Source organism: Leucopleurus acutus (assembly GCF_964270905.1).
Source record: "Leucopleurus acutus genome assembly, chromosome: 16".
NCBI classification, from domain to species: Eukaryota; Metazoa; Chordata; class Mammalia; order Artiodactyla; family Delphinidae; genus Leucopleurus; species Leucopleurus acutus.
In genome coordinates, this window is record NC_139158.1 from 39,927,849 (window position 1) to 39,947,348 (window position 19,500).

General features: G+C 45.3%; 2 protein-coding genes across 5 annotated transcripts in view; both read left to right on the forward strand.

Annotated features, from left to right (window-relative positions):
• Window positions 1-8,245: 8,245 nt before the first annotated feature.
• Window positions 8,246-11,435, forward strand: PET117 (PET117 cytochrome c oxidase chaperone). Of its 3 annotated transcripts, XR_014326822.1 has the most exons (4): window positions 8,267-8,384; window positions 9,023-9,086; window positions 9,682-9,865; window positions 11,285-11,391. XR_014326822.1 is itself a non-coding variant. In XM_082857720.1 (2 exons), exons 1-2 carry the CDS (start codon window positions 8,289-8,291, stop codon window positions 11,432-11,434), a joined length of 246 nt encoding a protein of 81 aa, XP_082713846.1. In that variant the 5' UTR covers window positions 8,246-8,288; the 3' UTR covers window position 11,435. The 3 variants fall into 3 exon arrangements, 1 of the variants encoding a protein (XP_082713846.1); XR_014326823.1 differs by lacking the exon at window positions 9,023-9,086 and having other exon boundaries at window positions 8,269-8,384; XM_082857720.1 differs by lacking the exons at window positions 9,023-9,086; window positions 9,682-9,865 and having other exon boundaries at window positions 8,246-8,384; window positions 11,285-11,435.
• A 291-nt stretch (window positions 11,436-11,726) lies between these two features.
• The window catches only part of KAT14 (lysine acetyltransferase 14), a 40,784-nt gene continuing 33,010 nt past the window's right edge, over window positions 11,727-19,500 (forward strand). For both annotated transcript variants that reach the window (XM_082857718.1, XM_082857719.1), the window contains exons 1-3: window positions 11,727-11,994; window positions 14,413-14,531; window positions 18,963-19,084. In XM_082857718.1, coding sequence (XP_082713844.1) covers window positions 11,736-11,994; window positions 14,413-14,531; window positions 18,963-19,084 — 500 coding nt within the window. In that variant the 5' untranslated portion in view covers window positions 11,727-11,735. The remainder of the gene's footprint in view (window positions 11,995-14,412; window positions 14,532-18,962; window positions 19,085-19,500) is intronic.

A 19,500-nucleotide genomic window follows, 5' to 3' on the forward strand; every position in this document is an offset into this window, starting at 1 on the left:
TAGGACTGGGGAGCCACTGAGAGGTTTTTAAGAAGGTCAGAGTCAAATTTTTGTCTTAGAAAATAAGTTCAATCTGATGGCATTGGTTAGGTCTCCCAGTGGTTTTACTTAGCAAGAGGTATCACGCAAGCAATCAATTTCAAAGGGACTTCAAGGTTTGAAAACAACTCAGCAAGGGTGCGGGAGCCTGCAGCTCCCGGGCTTCCAGAGCACCTGAGCTCCTGAGGTTTGCATGTCACCACCAGCCTCTTCTCCAGTTCTAATCAGAGCTGACTCTAAAGGGACAGGAGCTGTGAATGGAGCACCGCTGTCCCTTCCAGGAGAGCAGTGGTCACTCTGGGCACATCTGGGTCAGTCCAAAGCTGAAAAAGGTGGGAGCTGACATGATCACTGGATAACCAGGATACTAGAATAAGGGCAGATACACAAGGTTCTGAAGTTCTGTCTACAAAGCAAATTGTGTTAAATTAGCCATGCTTCCTAATCTTTGTTCCATCCTGATAAACATTTAAAAAAAGGATATTTGTACATCTCACTGGAATCAACTTGAGGGAGCTTAGATAATTCTAAATGGAGCTTTGTGGATAATAATTACTTACATTTTATTTACTGATATAAAAAATAAAAACAAAAATCTCTCATACTATAAATTATTGGAAAAATAATGAAAACAAAGTATTGGGTAGATTTAAATTGATAACAATTCTGTGATTTTTTTTTAAATGAAAAATTAGAGCATGCTTCCCTGCATCTAACTTTTTTATATCAAGTTTTATGTTTAAAATGTCTGCACACAATCCCTGATTCAGACATTTTTTTAAAATTCCTTAGCTATTTGTTTATTTATTTATTTTTAATTATTATTTATTTATTTTTGGCTGTGTTGGGTCTTCGTTTCTGTGCGAGGGCTTTCTCCAGTTTCGGCAAGCGGGGGCCACTCTTCATCGCGGTGCGCGGGCCTCTCACTATCGTGGCCACTCTTGTTGCGGAGCACAGGCTCCAGACGTGCAGGCTCAGTAGTTGTGGCTCACGGGCCCAGTTGCTCCGCAGAATGTGGGATCTTCCCAGACCAGGACTCGAATCCGTGTCCCCTGAATCAGCAGGCAGATTCTCAACCACTGAGCCACCAAGGAAGCCCCCTGATTCAGACATTTTAAATTATAATCTCTTCAATTTTTTTAAGCATAGTTAATTTACAATGTTGTGTTAGTTTCAAGTATATAACAAAGTGATTCAGTTATATATATATATATATATATATATATATATATATATATATATATATAGCTATACAGTAGGTCCTTCTTTACCTATTTTATTTGGTACATAGTGTATAGTAGTGCATACATGTTAATCCCAAACTCCTAATTTATCTCCCCCACCCCATCCCTTTTGGTAACGATAAGTTTGTTTTCTATGTCTGTGAGTTTATTTCTGTTTTGCAAATAAGTTCATTTGTATCATTTTTTTAAAATTCCACATATAAGTGATATCATGTATTTGTCTTTATCTGACTTACTTCACTTAATATGATATTTTCAATCCTTGATAGTCATCATGGAGAAAAAACTTTCTTGGTGCAAGAAGTGGTGATAAAATGTGAAGCCATTCATAATTTCATGTAAGATTTTGTATAGCAGTAGGTCATGCATATAGGTATGAGCACAGAATCCATGTACCACTTGATTAATCTTCACGGATACCCAGTAGCAGCACCCAGATCAGGAAACAGAATGACATCAGCATCCCAGAAGCCCCATTCACACCCCATTCTCCCAGTAAATACTCTCCCGCCGTGCCCCCCCGCCCCGCCCCCTCCTCTCAAAGTAACCACCGTGCTGACTTGTGCAAGTGGGATTTATACAGATATGCTTGCACGTGTGTTCGGGTGCACACACGTAGCAGTTCTGCAGGACCTCCATCTGGCGCTGAAGTTTCTGGGTCACCAGGTTCGCACCTGTTCAGCTCCAGCACATTCAGCTGAAGTGGTTCCAACAGACACTCCTACCGGGAGTACAGAGCGTTCCACCTGTTCTATGTCTTTGCCAACATGTGATATTGTTAGTTAAAGCCATTATTTTTTAACAATGATTCATAAATTCACAGCAGTCAAAGTTACATTTAAAGCTGTTACATTTAACAGCTCTTTTCTTCCATTAACAACCAGTAACGCTGATGTTTTTCTCTGACTATGTGACTGGATTTTGAATCCAAAAGAACTCAGCCACACCAAGTATTTTGAAACCACGAAACTCTAATGCACAGTTTGGGCAAGCAGGGCGAGAGCGCTCCCGCTGCAGCCAGCTGGGATGTCACCGAAATGCCCTCCGAGCTGCAAATGAACAGACTTTTCCTGAGGATGCAAAGACAAGGATTCCCCTCCCCCCGGGCCAAGGGGGGGGGGTCCCCATCTCACGACTCCTGGGGGACCACTGAAGGCTCACTGGCCGGGGCGCGGCAGGCATCACCGCCCCACACCTGGCTTGGTGCACTCACGCTGCTGATTCCTCCTCTCAACCAGCAAGCTCAGGAGGCAGCAGGCATATCATCATCCCCACAGTACAGAGGGGGAAACCGAGGCCCCAAGAGGTCAGGGACTGTCGCCACTGAAGCCAGAAGCGCTTTGCTGCTGTAGAGCTTCGCTCACAGATGCCACCTTCTGAGAACAACATCCCGCTGGAGAACTGCAGGCTCCTACAAAGGGAGGAATGGGAGACCTGAAAACTGAACCCCAGAGGCCCACGTGAACGGGGCACAGAAGTCAGGTGAACATCCCGAGAGGCCAATGCTATGACCTCAGGACCTACAGATCACCTGTGTGTCCATTCTTAGCGGCCTCCCTTTCTTTCCACTCCTCCCTTTCTTTAAGTAGCTGAAGTATGGAATTGGAAGATTCTACATATACACATTTTCCCTATCCACCGAAGATATATGTTCTCTGTTTTAAACTTTTAAACCAGGTGAGTTTAATCTTTTATGTCTTTTGAAAACAAAACAAAAAACCAATTAGGTCGCTCTGTAACTTTCAGGCTGTGGACCCTGGGCAAGTTACCTACTGCTCTGTGCCTCAGTTGCCTCATCTGTAAAATGGGGATAATAATAGCACCTACTGTGAAGATGAAATAAGTTGATACATATAAACGGCTTTATGTTTTTTCACCTTCTTTTAACAACTTTATTGAAATAGTAATTAACATACCTTGACGTTTACCCTTTTAAAGTGTACAATTCAGTGGTTTAGTAGATTTACAGAGCTGTGAACCCATCACCATGATCTAATTCTAGAACATTTCATCTCCCCAAAAAGAACTCATTAGCAGTCACTCCCCACCTTCCAACACCCCCTGCCCTTGGCAACCAGTAATCTACTTTCTGTTTCTATGGATTTGCCTATGCTGGACATTTTATATAAATGGGATCATACAATACCTGGTCTTTTGTGACTAGCTTCTTTTACTTAGCATAATGGGTTTAAGATATCAACATTCATCTGTGTTGTATCGGGTGTCAATGCTACATTTCTCTCTTTTTTGAGTGTGTATATGTGTGTGTATGTACATGATTTATTTTTCTTCTTGGTCCTTAAAATTTTTTCTAAAATTTCTTTATTCCCCAACTTTATTGAGGTATACTTACAAATAAAAATTGTACATGCTTAAGGTGTACACTGTGATGATTTGATATACATTGTGGAATGATTACTACAATCAAGGTAATTAGCACATCCATCACTTCACATAGTTTACCTTTTTTGTGTGTGGTGAGAATACTTAAGATCTACTCTCCTAGCAAATTTCCAGTATACAAGTATTTTTAACTATAGTCACCACTGTGTACATTAGATCCCCAGAATTTATTTATCTTATAATTGAAATGGTCAACAGGCCCATGAAAAGGTACTCAACATCAGTAACCATCAGGGAAACGCAAATCAAAACCACAATGAGATATCACAGACACCTGTTAGAATGGCTATTATCAAAAAGATAAGAGAATTCCCTGGCAGTTCAGTGGTTAAGACTCCACATTTTCAATGCTGGGGCCCGGGGTTCAATCCCTGGTTGGGGAACTATGATCCCTGCAAGCTGAGTGGCTCGGCCAAGAAAAACAAAAACAAAAAAACCAAAAAGATAAGAGATAACAAGCGTTAGTGAGGATGTGGAGAAAGGGAACCCTTGTGCACTGATTGGTAGGAAAGTAAGTTGGTACAGCCATTGTGGAAAATAGTATGGAGGTTCCTCAAAAAATTAAGTAGAACTACTGTATGATCCAGCAATCCCACGGTTGGGTATATATCCAAAGAAAATGAAATCAGGATCTCAAAGAGTATCTGCATCTCCACATTCATTGAAACATTATTCAAAATAGCCAAGATATGAAAACAACCTAAGTATCCACTGACAGATGAATGGATAAAGAAGGTGTGGGATATGTATACAACAAGATATTATTCAGCAATAAAAAAGAAGGAAATCCGGGAGGACATTTTATTATGCTAAGTGAAATAAGCTGGACACAGAAAGACACTACGCTCTCACTTATATGTGGACTCTAAAAATGTCAAAGTCACAGAAGCAGAGAGTAGAATGGTGGTTGCTAGGGGCTGGGGGGTGGGGCAAGTGAGGAGATGCTGGGCCAAGGATAAACAGCTTTAAAATGTGCATGGTGCCTGAACGTGCTGAGGGTTTGCACATCATGAAGTGACTCTTTTCACCCTCCCTGTGGGTGCGTGGGCCTCAATTTTAAATCTTCCACCCTATAGTAGAAGCTCTGCCTGTACTTATTTCTGTGATTACTTCAGGACCACCTCTCACGCAGAGTCTGCAGTGGTTAAGCAGGACTTTTCCGTTGAGTAGGCATTAGTGATGATTTACCACAGAGAGGAAGGGAGTGAAGAACTCAAGACAAGCTGGCACCTGGCTCCCAGAGTGCTGGAAGGTCCTGACAGAGATCTGGGTCTTGAACCTTCTCCTGTGTCAGGTGATGCTGACTCTGGAGCAGTAGATCCACACCTGCACTTAACTTTGGGGAACAGATAATTGCTGTCTTAGTCAGCTTGGGCTGCTATAACAAAAATACCATAGACTGGGCAGCTTAAACAACAGACATTTATTTCTCACAGTTTCTGAGGCTGGGAAGTCTGAGATCAGGGTGCCTGCCTGGTCAGGTTCTAGTGAGGGTCTCTTCCTGGTTTGCAGGTGCCATCTGTTTGTGTGTCTAGTCTCTTTTCCTTCTTATAAGGACACTAACCCCCTCATGGGGGCCCCACCCTCATGACTTCACCTAAACCTAATTGCCTTCTAAAGGTGCCACCTCTTAATACCATCCCGTTGGGGATTATGATTTCAACATAAGAATTTGAGGGAGACACAAACACACAGAACATAAGAACTGCTACTTGACTGATAACAATCACCTGTCTCCCTGTCTTTTTTATTGTGTTTATTTGATACCAGTCTGTCTTCCTTCCAGGTGTTCAGCTGCGTGAGGGATGGGGGCTGCCTTGAACCTACTGCTCCTGGTAATTTCAATCAGAGTCTGTTGGGAAAAAAAATGAGCCAACCAGCAAGTCTGGACTTTCCTTTTTGAAAATGTATTCATTGGTAGAAACTCTTCAAGTTGTCTCAGAAAACTGTTTTTATTCAAACATACTGGACACACTTAAAAATATACCGAGACTAGATGGAAATTGTTTAATGAAAAAAAAATTTGGTTTCAATGTTTGATGATGTGCAGTCACTCTCACAACTCTAATTTATGTGACAATAATCACAGAAAACATCCTGCTTAGGTTTACAAATAGTTAAACAGATAATCCATTTCTGAATTTGACACCGTTAACACATAAAGGATTTTTTTTTTTCTTTTTGGGTGGTGACTGGCAGCTTGTGGGATTTTAAGGTGTTTTTTTTTTTTTTTTGCCGTACGCGGGCCTCTCACTGTTGTGGCCTCTCCCGTTGCAGAGCACAGGCTCCGGACGCGCAGGCTCAGCGGCCATGGCTCACGGGCCCAGCCGCTCCGCGGCACGTGGGATCCTCCCGGACCGGGGCACGAACCCACGTCCCCTGCACCGGCAGGCGGACTCCCAACCACCGCGCCACCAGGGAAGCCCGCTTGTGGGATTTTAGTTCCCCATCCAGGGAATGAATCCGGGCCTTGGCAGTGAAAACGCAAATCCTAACCACTGGGCCGCCAGAGAATTCCCCATAACGGATTTTATTTTATTTTTTAAATTTTATTTTATTTATTTGGCTGTATTGGGTCTTAGTTGCGGCATGCAGGATCTTTGTTGCGGCATGAGGGATCTTTCGTTGCGGAGCACGGACTTCTCTCTAGTTGTGGTGTGTGGGCTCCAGAGTGCACAGGTGGGCTTCTCTCTAGTTGTGGCACAAAGGCTCAGTACTTGTAGCACACGGGCTTAGTTGCCCCCTGGCAAGTGGGATCTTAGTTCCCCGACCAGGGATATGAACCCATGTTCCCTGCGTTGGAAGGCGGATTCTTAACCACTGGACCACCACGGAAGTCCCCCCATAAGGGATTTAAAAAAGTAGAATAACAATACATTTCAAGAAAACAAGCTGAAACATCAGTCATGATAGAATGAAGGGCCATCTCACTCTGACATACATTCTAAAGACATGCAGCTTTATTGAAGATGCACTGAGTTAGAGGAAAAAATACCTGGAATCTACCACAAGCAAAAAGCAGTCGAATATAGATTTTTTTTTCTTTAGAGACTAAACACCCAAATATGTCCTGAATTAAATTGCTTCTAACTCCAAGGTCAGCACAGGGACCCCGTTCTCCAATTCAATGGTGCTTCCTCCTCTGCTGAGAAAAATGCTGCAGACAAAATGACATTTGAAAAGGGTATTTGCATTTTTTAAATTTATTTTTATCTTATTACATTTCTTTTTAAAAGTAATTAATTAATCCATTTATTTTTGGCCGCGTTGGGTCTTCGTTGCTGTGCACGGGCTTTCTCTAGTTGCGGTGAGCAGGGTCTACTCTTTGTTGCCGTGTGCGGGCTTCTCATTGTTGTGGCTTCTGTTGCAGATCACGGGCTCTAGGCGCGCAGGCTTCAGTAGTTGTGGCACGTGAGCTCAGTAGTTATGGCTTGCGGGCTCTAGAGCTCAGGCTCAGTAGCTGTGGCACACGCGCTTAGCTGCTCTGCAGCATGTGGGATCTTCCCGGGCCAGGGCACGAACTCATGTCCTCTGTATTGGCAGGCGGATTCTTAACCACTGCGCCACCAGGGAAGCCCTTATTACATTTCTTGAGAGCAACACTCATCTCAAGCCATTGACGCTCTCACAACAGACGATGGAACAGCAAGGCACTACAGAGATCAATGTCGAAGAAGCCCTGGGGTGAGGCTAACGGAGACTCAGCCCAAATCAACAGCGTCCACAGTTGCTTGCCTAGGAGGAAGTCTGTCCTTTGGGAATTCTAGTGGGAAAGAATGACTTGATGATAATACCTTTTCACTGGAAAGCCCAACCTCTGTGTGCACCTTGCACAGTACCTTCTGCGGCGGTTCTCGACGCTCTGCTTCGCTCGATCATTTCGGGCATCTGAGTGCGGGAACTAGGTGTAGAAGGGATGCCACAAGGATTACCTGGGCGACAAGGGGACAGCGCCTTTCGTGCCAGCAGGCGAAGATGTGCCGCTGCCCAGAGAGCTTGCTCTGTAGCCAGAAGACTTTTTGATGTCAAGAAAAACCAGACCTGACCCGCCACCCCACAGCGTCAAGGTGAAAGCAGGTGACCGTGTCTACAGCATCTAACGAGAAAAACTCCATCTCCTGGCATCTCCCCGCCGAAGGGGCAACGAGGGCTGCGTTTGGTGAGGCTGGCATTGAGCGAGGCAGCCCCGCGCTCCAAAGGGACGCGCGCGGTCAAGGGTCCGCAAGGTACCGGGTCCGGCATCCCGCCCCCCGGACTCTCCCGCCGCTGGGGGCGGGTGATGAACTGAGAGGGCTCAGGCCTGGAACCCCGCCTTGGGTGGTGCTGGGGCCAGCTCTGGGCCGGAGCTCTTGGAAGTGTTATTACCCGCCCGCCCGCAGGGCAGGGAGGGGATGCCTGCGATTCCTAGGCCCTACCGGAAGCCGCGCCTTCCGCGGAACCTGGGCGTTGCTCGGCGCTCGGCTCTCGACTGCTCGCGCCTGGCGGCAGCTGGGGCTCCACGCTCGAGGGGTCGAGCCTGGCCCGCCCCGGCAACGGCGCGCGCTCGGCGGCGGCCCTGGGCCTGGGGCACGGGGAGCGGAGGCCGCGGCGGCCGGCGCTGGAATGTCGGGGAGCTCGAAGGTGGTGCTGGGCCTCTCGGTGGTGCTGACGGCGGCCACCGTGGCGGGCGTGCATATGAAGCAGCGGCAGGACCAGCAGGTAGGTGTCACGTGCCCGCGCCTTCGGGCCCGCGCGGCGGCGGAGGCCTGGGGCCTCGGGTCCGGCTCCGCGTGGCGCCGCTTCCTCCTCGCCTTTCCTTTCTCCCCTCCCGCCTCCTCCGAGGCGGGGAGACCGCTCCCTGGGGCATCGGGGAAGTGGGGGCGGTGGTCCCCGGTGCTCTGGGCCGGCCCCGCCCCGCGGGTGTCGAAGCGCTGGTGAGGCTTCCCCCCGCCTCTCGCTTTCGGGAATTGGGAGATATACTTGTATGGGGGGTGAGTTTTTCCTTCTTAAGGAACAGATTGCTATGGAAACTAGGTTCTGGGGACGATAGAGATAGCGGCCTCCAATTTTTCTCTTTCCGGTGGTTTTATGTGGGGAAACATCCTTGACTTGACTGCTCAGGGGCCTGTCAGTCTTGCTGTGTCTCTCAGTCTTATTTTCTTCCTTTTCCCATCGGCTGACGTTACTGCCGGGCCCCCGTGCGCCACGCTCCGCCCCGGGCGCGTCGGGAAACAGAGATGAATACGCGCAGCTGCTCCGGGGGCGAAGGCCGAGCGCGAGCGGGGGCAGCCGGGGTGTGTGTGGGGGGGTGCGGTGGAGCCCGGTTGGCCCGGGGTGGACGCAGGCCGCTGGGTAAGTCACTGTAAACAGGCTTGTCTGCGTGGGACCGCGCCGGGTGCTCGGGGTGCAGAGATGTAGCAGGTGAGGCCTTTGTCCCGTGTTCACACTCTGGAAGTCAGAGGAGAGGAAGCCTGTGATGATACAAGATTTTAGGGGAGGGAATGAAATGATTAATGGTGACAGGGCGCGGAAGAGATTAGAGATTGGGATTAATGTAGTCGTTCTAAGGGGTTAGCTTTTGGAACAGAAGCGGGAGATTTTCTTCTCTAAGAAGGAAAAGCTGGTGGCTGGAGAAAATTTGAGATAGGGTAGAAGATGCTATGTCAGATGTAGCTCTGAGGTCAGCGAGCAGGGATTTTCCGAGTATGGAGTACGGCTGGGTGAAAGCTTGGTTCTGACCTCCAGCTACACGTGCGACTGTTCCTGGAAGTTTTTACCAGGTAGCAGCCTGGGCCCTGCTCCTGACCTATTGAATCAGAATCTCTTGGGGATGCGGATCCCACTTAGGTAAGCTTTAAAAGCGACCCAGGGATTCTAACATGCAGCCAGGGTTGAGAACCACTGTCAGAATGGGACAAGTGTAAGGTTTATGTATTTGAAAGTTAGAGGTTGAGATTGACCGGAATAACCTGTGTGTGTTTTATGTCCAATTATTCATTGTGGAGTTACTTTCTAGCAGCGGGAAAGAGGAGTACAAATGTTTGACACAGTGGGTGTGTTGGAAGGTTCAAGGAAGCAAGAATTAAAACGATGACTGTTGTCCCCCATTGTTTCCTGACTGATTGCCACATACCAGGCGCTGTTCTAAGCACTTTACATACATCAGCCTTGATCATCACAGGAGCCCAACAAAACCAGCAGTGAGTACTACAGGAGGAGCCGCGTTCTGGGTGTTAGAATTGTGATGGTGAAGAGGTCTTGGTGCTTATTAGTAAGGTAGTCAAGTGGAAGTTGCAGGAGGGATGTTCCAGGCAGTCGGCACAGACTTTGAAACCTGGAGGAAACTAGCGAATGCTGGATGGAGAGCAAGATCCCAAGCCGAGTGCTAAAGTCCCTGAGAAAGGAGGGGAGGACTTCAGAGCAGGCGTGGACGGTGTGGGCTTTGGGGCTTGGGTGGCGTGTGTAGGTGTGTCCTGATGGAAGAAGCACAGGAGAGGATGAGCTGGGGAGGGAGGAGTGGAATGAGAGCCTCCGATTCTGCATGGAGATCTTGCCAGGGGTACAGGGTTCAGGACAGTTGGTTTTCAGTTGTGTTATCAGTCCCAGGACTCTTAAATTACCCAGCTTCCCCTGTAATGGGGACTGGAGCCCTAGGCCTGGAGGAGGACCAGCAAGTAGGTACTTGGTGAGTTGTTAAAATAGACATAATAGTAATTTAAAAAACCCTACCCAGGCCCTGCCCCCATTATTCTGCCTCACAAGGCCACTGTTAAGTTATTAGAGTATTTTATGACCTGTAAAGTGTAAGTTATTAGTAATGACTGGATTGATGCTTTAGAAAGTCTCATCTTAGATGCCAGGTCCATATTCTGGAATTTTCTACATGTCTTTAGTGTTTATCAAAGTAACGACCATCAATGGGCCGTTATGTTTTCCTCTGCTGGTAGCGTTCTTTTTCCCCTTCTCTCCCCATTATGTAATTGTAATTTTTACCTTTTCTCTGTACATAATAGAAGAAGCCGAGTTCTTTACTTTCTTGCATCCTTACAGTTTGTTCAAATTTTAGTAATTTTCTTTCTTGGGTGTTTATTATTCAATTAGGACAATTGCTAACAGGAATGTAGTTCACAGTTACTCAAGTAACTCTCATCAACTTGTTTTTTCTTTTTTTTGGCTGAGCTGTTGCTTGCAGGATCTTATTAGTTCCTTGACCAGGGATAGTGTCCATGCCCCTTGAAGTGGAAGTGCGGAGTCCTAACCACTGGACCCCCAGGGAAGTCCCTCATCAAGTTTTTAAAGCACCATATATTAACTAAACTTTTAAAATTCAGCATAGTGGCAGTTTTTCTTTTTTAATTGTTATTTCCCATTTTTATATTAAATGATGCAAAATTTCTTAAAGTATGATAAGAGGTCTGTAATAATACTATCACGCTACCAAGTTAATTTGATGGTTTATTACATTTACATCTACACAGAAAGTTAAAATAGAAATTGAGTACTTGGAATCTAAGAGTTTTAAGTGTATTTTGGTAACACTGATTTTAGGACTTGAATGACACAAGGAAGGGAACCACCTGTTCTGAGTTTCACTAAAATCTGTTTCTTAACATTTTTAGAGGCTTCGTGACGGAGTGATCAGAGACATTGAGAGGCAAAATCGGAAAAAAGAAAATATTCGTCTTTTGGGAGAACAGATTCTTCTGACTGAGCAACTTGAAGCAGAAAGAGAGAAGATGGTGTTGGCAAAAGGATCTCAAAAAACGTGACTTGAAATGCGTGTGAGATATTGATGGAACAGACAGCGTTAAGTGTGTGTGAGTGTTGATGGAGAACAGCTTAGTGCGATCTTCAGCCTTTTTGTGGTCACCGTCCTTTTAAACTTGATCAGAAAAAGGACGATGGATCGTATATTCTAAATAATTGCTTTAAGTGCCCCTTGTGTCTGAGTAGAGTCAGGCAGATGCTCTTCTGAGAGTGTGTTTGTGTGGTCAGCAAGGAGCCCCTTCAAGCTTAGTGTCCAGAAACTGGGATTGTTCCCAAGAGCACTGAACCTGCAAGCCGGGAGGGATGGAGAGTAACATCCATCTGAGCAGTTTGATCAGTCGGCACGACGATGAAGCCACAAGAACGTCCACCTCGGAGGGGCTGGAGGAGGGGGAGGTGGAGGGGGAGACTCTGCTGATCGTCGAGTCAGAGGACCAGGCGTCTGTGGACTTGTCTCACGACCAGAGCGGGGACTCCCTAAACAGTGATGAAGGGGACGTGTCGTGGATGGAGGAGCAGCTGTCCTACTTCTGCGACAAGTGCCAGAAGTGGATCCCAGCCAGTAAGCGCTTCTCCTTTCCTTTTCTTTGTCAATTCCTGCAGGAAGGTTTGTTTTTCTAACCTGTGAGAGAAACATGAATGTGAAAGAGACCCAAATAGAAAGATAACTCCTATATTTATTATTAGTGTAGTTGATTAACTGCAAATTTATATAAAACATAAACACATTTGTACTAATATATATTACTGCCAACCTCTATCACGTTGTTAAATTAACATTCTCACTTGTAACCCAAATAAAAATTAGAAAATTGGAAATTCTGTGTTACTTAAAGAATTAGCCACATTTTTCTATCAGGGTCACATTATTGTGGTTTTGGGGCCAAATTCTAGGCCCAGGGTAGAGCTAAACTTCAGACTCATAAACATAACTCTGGTAGTGTCTAACTTACATGGAAAACAGCTGCTATAGTATGTTGATATAAGGTCGGAATTAGGAGATTAAATATGTATTATGCCTTTTTCTAGGGCCATTCGTGTTTTCTCCTTGCTGGCCTCCTTGATCTGCTGGCCGTATATACACGCAATAAGGTGCTTTGCCAGTCATCAGGCCTCTTAACCAAAACAGGATGTTTCCATTACGTGGAGAGTAGTAAAGAACTATGTACTAGAGGAATACTCTGTGTAATAGAATTTGTAACTAGGTCAGAGAAATTTACGTATATGTATATATATTGTTGTGAACTGGGTCATTTTCTGGTATGTGGAGGTGTTTTTAAGATGGATTCATAGTTATTATTAATAAATTAACACCATTTTCACAGAAAGCAAACCTAAAATTTATTATAAGTTAACTAGTTTTTGCTTTCCAGCTGTCTCTGCTTATAGATTCAGGGTTCTGCCTGAAAGCCTGGGTGGCTTTCCCCCATCCTCACAGCCTGTGCTGTAAATGCTCTGCCTCCTGGGGCCCCTGCTAACTGCTCCAGCCTTTCTCCTTCGTGCCCTCCTATCCCCACATGGAAACAGAGCTTTGCAGTTAGGGTGAGCTTTTCCTTCTCCACAAGCAGTTCGTTCTTTTTTTTATAAATTTATTTTATTTATTTATTTTTGGCTGCGTTGGGTCTTTGTTGCTGCACGCTGGTTTTCTCTAGTTGTGGTGAGTGGGGTCTACTCTTCATTGCAGTGCGAGAGCTTCTCATTGTGGTGGCTTCTCTTGTTGCGGAGCATGGGCTCTAGAGCGCAGGATCAGTAGTTGTGGCGCACGGGCTTAGTTGCTCCACGACATGTGGAATCTTCCCAGACCAGTGCTCGAACCCGTGTCCCCTGCGTTGACAGGCGGATTCTTAACCGCTGCATCACGAGGGAAGCCCAAGCAGTTCTTTCTTATCCCTAGGACTTTGTGCATTTAAATTTCCTCTGTGGAACACGTGTCTCTACAGCCTCTATACTCCCCGCCCCACACACAAACACCTCTTCACGTGCCAATTCTAGCCATCATTCAGGCCCTCCGTCCACCCCACTTTTTCTAGCGCTGCTGTCTTCCTCATGTGGGTGGGCACCTCTTTTATGTGCTCTCACGTTGCCCCACAGCACCCATCACATCCCTCTCCAGGGTTTCCATGTCTCCCAGAGCATCAGCATCAGCTGGGGAACTTCAGAAAATGCTCTGTTTCCAGAGGTTGATTTATTTTGCGGGCGATAGACCTGGGCATATATATATATTTTTTTTAATTTTTAAAAATGTTTTATTGTGGTACGCAGGCCTCTCACTGTTGTGGCCTCTCTCGTTGCGGAGCACAGGCTCCTGATGCGCAGGCTCAGCGGCCATGAATCACGGGCCCAGCCACTCCGCGGCATATGGGATCCTCCCGGACCGGGGCACGAACCCTTGTCCCCTGCATCGGCAGGCGGACTCTCAACCACTGCGCCACCAGGGAAGCCCCTGACCTGGGCATATTTAAAACACAAAACTTCCTGGGTGGTTCTGATGCACAGTCCAGGTGGAGAGCCTCTGTGCTGCTGTGATTACCTACTCTCTCCTCTGTAGCCCTCACCACATCAGTAAGCCTCTGAGAGCCAGCACCGCGTCTGTCTCAGGTGTTGTGTTCCTGGTTCCTAGCCCAGTGGCACAGTGGGAGCTCAGATGTTTCCTTGGAAGAATGTGTGAGGAGACCTCCTGTAGGGGTCGGGAATGTTAACAGTTGGAACAGCCAGTGAGAACAATCCTACCTGCCTTAACAGTGTCTCTTCTGAAAGTCCGGGGACCACAGAGCGATCTTCGTGGGCATGCACTTGATGTTAGAAGAATAAAAACCTTCTCTACTCCCTTCTCCATCCCCATCCTGCCCTCACAGGCTGGCTGAAAGAAAAGGAAAAACACAGCCTGGGAAATTTGGGAAATGGCTGGTAGATTGATGAAAACTTTGGGTTACCTCTGTTCTAGATCCACCTGTGATGTGCCTTTTTGTTTTCCTCCTAGGTCAGCTGAGGGAACAGCTCAGTTACCTTAAGGGCGATAATTTTTTTAGGTTTACTTGTTCTGATTGCTCTGAAGATGGCAAGGAGCAGTATGAGCGGCTGAAGCTGACATGGCAGCAAGTGAGTTAAAGCTCTTTCTCTAGAATTCATGGGGTTGGTCCCCGCCCGCCCCCCCCCGCGAAATTTATTGGAATAAGTAGGGAATGAGGAACCTACATATGAGCTTCTGAGTTGTTTTGAGGGTCACTTTATTTCACAATGAAAATCATACTGAATGTGTGGAGAAAGGAGTTCTTAGTAAAAATACTGCCAACTTAGTGAATTGGGTTTGAGATTCTGAAAATCCCACCCACGGTTTCATTTATACATAATACCAAACTCTGATTTTAATCGAAGAGGTTCACATTTTTTTTAGCAGCTATTTTTAGAAAAATAAAACCATTCTAAAAAATATAAAGATGCTGAATCAACATGCTGCACACCTGAAACTAGCAACTAGTTGTATATTGTAGAGCAACTGTACTTAAATTAAAAAAAAAAGTAAAGATGGTCACTGTAATCCCAGCCAACTATAGCCCGAACAGTATCTTTTAACTGATCTCCAGGTTGTATTAATTTTTTGGGTTTTGTTTTTATATTAATATGTTTATAACAAGGCACCAATGTTATATGCAGTCTTTAAGTTCTAAAAATGTATTAGACATCACTCACTCAGTTTTTATGTTTATTCATTCGACAAATATTGAGTGCACATGACGAACCAGGCACTGTTCTAGGCCTGGAGAGTAGAATCTCGACGAGACCAGCTGATCCTTCTAGCTGTTTCTTCGTGGTGAGTGAGACAGCCAAGACCCTAGCCCCAGGCAGTAGACATTTATTTTAGATGATAGGCAGACAAATAAACAAGTTAATTACCCCTAGCACTTTTTGCTGTGAAGGAAATAAACAGGGTAATGAGAAAGATTTTAGGTTGTACCCTCCAAGGCACTTAGGGTGTTCCTTGTAAATTGTAGCTGTGTTCGCAGCCAGAGGCTATCGTGTTAATTATCAGTGCTTTATTAGGACATCTGTTGAAATCTGTCAGTGGTGATCTTAGGGAGCCTTTTTGGACTTGCCTGAAAATATGTAAGTAGAAAATGAATGGAAGTTTGTATTGAGGATACAGTCTCATGAGTATTCTAACTGGGATTTTTTCAAAAGTGTGCATGGGATACTGTGTCTAGGCAAGGTCAGATTAATATTAGTAGATTATTCTGCATGTGTGCACACGTAGGCAGATTTGCATTTGGCCTGCAGGTAACTTCTCATAAAATTGTAAAATGGAAGAAGAGCAGATGTATGTAATTTGTTACTTTCAAGACTATGAGTTTTCTGTGGAGATTCTTTTTAAAAGAAAAAGTGGCTTTTGATTATATTGCTCAATATATTGGCAGTATTGGCTCAATTTGCTTTTTTTTTTTTTTTTTTCTTGGCGGTACGCGAGCCTTTCCCTGCTGTGGCCTCTCCCGTTGCGGAGCACAGGCTCCGGACGCGCAGGCTCAGCGGCCATGGCTCACAGGCCCAGCCGCTCCGCGGCATGTGGGATCTTCCCGGACCAGGGCACGAACCCGTGTCCCCTGCATTGGCAGGTGGACTCTCAACCACTGCGCCACCAGGGAAGCCCTCAATTTGCTTATTTAATCAGACTAACATTTCTTGAAAATTATTTTTTCACTTCCAAAAGACATATGGATAATAAATACCCTGGGATAATGAAGTGAAAACTGGGACCCGACATACCTGGTTCTTGGAAAACTACTGCCCATTGTTTCTAGTTGCATCTCTTTTCCTTTCTCTCTCTCTCCCCCTCCCTTTCTCCCTGTCTCTCCCTCTCTCCCTCTCTCTCTTTCTCTCTCTCTCTCCCTCTCTCTCTCTCTGTCTCTCCCTCCCTCTCCCTCTCTCTCCCTCCCCCTCTCCCTCTGTCTCTCTCACGCAAGAGCTAAAAGAGGATCCGTTGGTCTGGAATAGACTCTATTGATGTCATATTCCAATTGGAATGTGGGTTTTCTTTGTTTTAAATCTTAAACTTTGTTGATTTATCAAAATAAGAAGTAGAAATGCTTGTTTATATTATAAAATGCCAACAGTAATGGGGTGACTAAAAGGCCCCTTCCACACACTTTCTGTGTCCTCCTCCTCGGTGATGTCTGAACAACAGTCTGAAAAGTAGGGAAGCTATCAAGTAGGGTAGTTTTACGTTCTTGTCCTGGACACGCTCATTATCTTTCTACATGCTCTTCAGCAGATACTTGGGAGGTGCCCGCTGGGCTGTGCCAGCCTGAGCAAGGCCTTGGAGCTGTGCTGGTTCCCAGGGCCAGCCTGTTACTATGAGCTTGGGCTGGTGGTGTAAGAGCAGAAACGCAACTGGGATTCGTTCTTTAAGATTACAAATTCCAGAAGGGGGAAAACCATGTCCTTCATGATTGGATTTTTAGTTTGCTCAGTAAATATGGTGATAATAGGAAAAGTTATTTGCAAGTAAGTATGTGAATTTTAACTTTCTAAAGTCATGAAATGTTTCCAAAAAAAAAGTACTGGAAATGAAATAACACACTTGTGTCTGTACCACAGAGATTAACAGTGAATACACGTTTCCAAGTTACTCTAGGAGTCTGAGTGGGCAGAAGAGCTCATTCCATCCTTTTCTTAAGGTATTTCTTGAGCAAAAGCGTTCTTAAATTGTAGTAAAATATATGTAACAGGGCTTCCCTGGTGGTGCAGTGGTTAAGAATCCGCCTGCTAATGCAGGGGACATGGGTTTGAGCCCTGGTCTGGGAAGATCCCACATGCTGCGGAGCAGCTAAGCCTATCACAACTACTGAGCCTGCGCTCTAGAGCCTGCGAGCCACTACTACTGAGCCCATGTGCTACAACTACTGAAGCCCGCACGCCTAGAGCCCGTGCTCTTCAGCAAGAGAAGCCACCACAATGAGAAGCCCACGCACCTCAGCGAAGAGTAGCTCCCACTTGTGGCAACTAGAGGAAGCCTGTGCACAGCAACAAAGACACAACGCAGCCAAAAAGAAATTAATAAATTTATAAAAATGTATATATACATAACAAAGCTTACCCTTTCCACCGTCTTTAAGCATACAGTTCAGTGGCATTAAGCACATTCACATTGTTTTGCAACCATCACCACCATCATCTCCAGAAAGTGCTCATCTCCCCAAAGTGAAATCCTGTGTCTATTAAACAACGACTCCCTTTGAACAGTAACTTTAAAGGGAGAGGTTTGTTGGCTGATGCAGACCTGATGCAAAAATGAGTGGAATGATTTGAAAAGTCTGTTCATGGGGTTAATTGGCAGACTGTCTGCAAATTTTACAAGTTTAAGGATGGGGGAAGTTGAGACTTGGTAGGAGCATCAGAATCACCAGGCCCCTTTGAGGGTGTGGTTGTAGGTCTCCCTGTTGGGCCATCGGGATTTGGGGCTGTGAACATCGATGTCGGGGAACGTGAACTGCAGTCTGTTAGACCCTGTACAGCCTTGGGCTACTCCTCATGGAAAGAAGAGTTATGGAAGGATTCTCTTCGTAGGTTCTGCCCCCTTTTCAATTGCGCTGGCCCAAAATTAATCATTACTTTTATTAGGTTGAAAACATGGTTTTGAATAGCATGTGTAGTTTCTTGTCCATTTATGATTACAAAATTGCGTTTAGATGCGAAGAGAAATGTCTAATAGGATAATCACTGAAAATGTTAAGAAGGATTATTTCTTGATGGTGGATTTAAAATGATTTTTACTTCCTTCTTTGCTCTTTTCTCTTTTAGTGAAGTCTTTTACAGTGAGACTGTTATTCATATTTCTGCAAAGTACTTTCCCATTTGGGGCTGTGAATTCATTATCTGTTAAATACAAAGTTGGATTAGATGTGGAGCTGGGGGTGTCCTCCTCTCTGAGGATGGGCCAGGCAGCCAGGCCTTTCAGGTCCCTGCCCCTTGTCTATTCTGATTTCATCTCAGGAACAGTTTCCACAGCTGAGAAAGGCTAAACCCAGAGTGGATGGTACCTCACGTTAACTTCAGCTCTGAAATTCTGAGAGTCTATTGTTTCTGCCCTCTAAAGAGCTTAGAAAAGTATGTGTGCAGGGGTGATGCTTGGAATATTTAGTAAAGGTCAGCACTGTCCGTCAGAAATGCCAGCTGGAGCAGGCCCTGTGGCCTCCTGATGCCATTGGTTAACACAGTGTTCAGCGCTGCCTTTGAGTGGTGGAGGGGGACTGGGATGGGGGCTACTTAGGGAAGTAGTTACTCTTCACCAGTTCAGCCACACAGCAGCCTTGCACATGTAACATGGGAGGAACAAGTGCACGTGATTAAGGGGAACAGTGATGCTCATCTATGGAAAGCAAAAAAGGAAGTAGAATTCTATCCTGAGAATATTCCAAGATATTATCCTTCCTTTCCCCCCTCTATTCATACTCAGAGTATAAAACAACACACGTTCCCCCCTGAAGTTTACCATCCCTGTCTGTGCTTTTCTCCCAGCCTATTCTGCTTCTGTTTCAGGTGGTCATGCTGGCGATGTACAACTTGTCCCTGGAAGGTAGTGGGCGTCAGGGCTATTTCCGGTGGAAAGAAGACATCTGCGCTTTCATTGAGAAACATTGGACTTTTTTGCTTGGGAATAGGTAATGTGATTTTTTAAAAATCTTATACTTGAATGAAGATGTAAAGAATAAAGTATATGAGATTTGAGACAGCCTAATGCTGGCCTTTAGAGAATTAGAGTAATTACTTGTGGCAGTTACTGAGAATTTTTTAATACAGAAAATGTTGTTACTTTAAAAATCGAAGTAGAAGTTTACATAATGACAAGGGTAGGTTTCCATACTTCCTATCCTACTTTCGGAGGAAACTGTTGGTTTCTACTGAGCAGGAAGACAGTTGAACAGATTCTTAGAATGTTAAAAAAATAGAGACTTTGATTAAATGAGGCAGTTTAATAGTTGGATAGGTGACTAATTTGAGGATAGAGGAATATTATGTCCTTTAAAATCAGTGCCTTGTAGGAGGTCAGAAGACGAGAAATGATGGCAGTTATTGA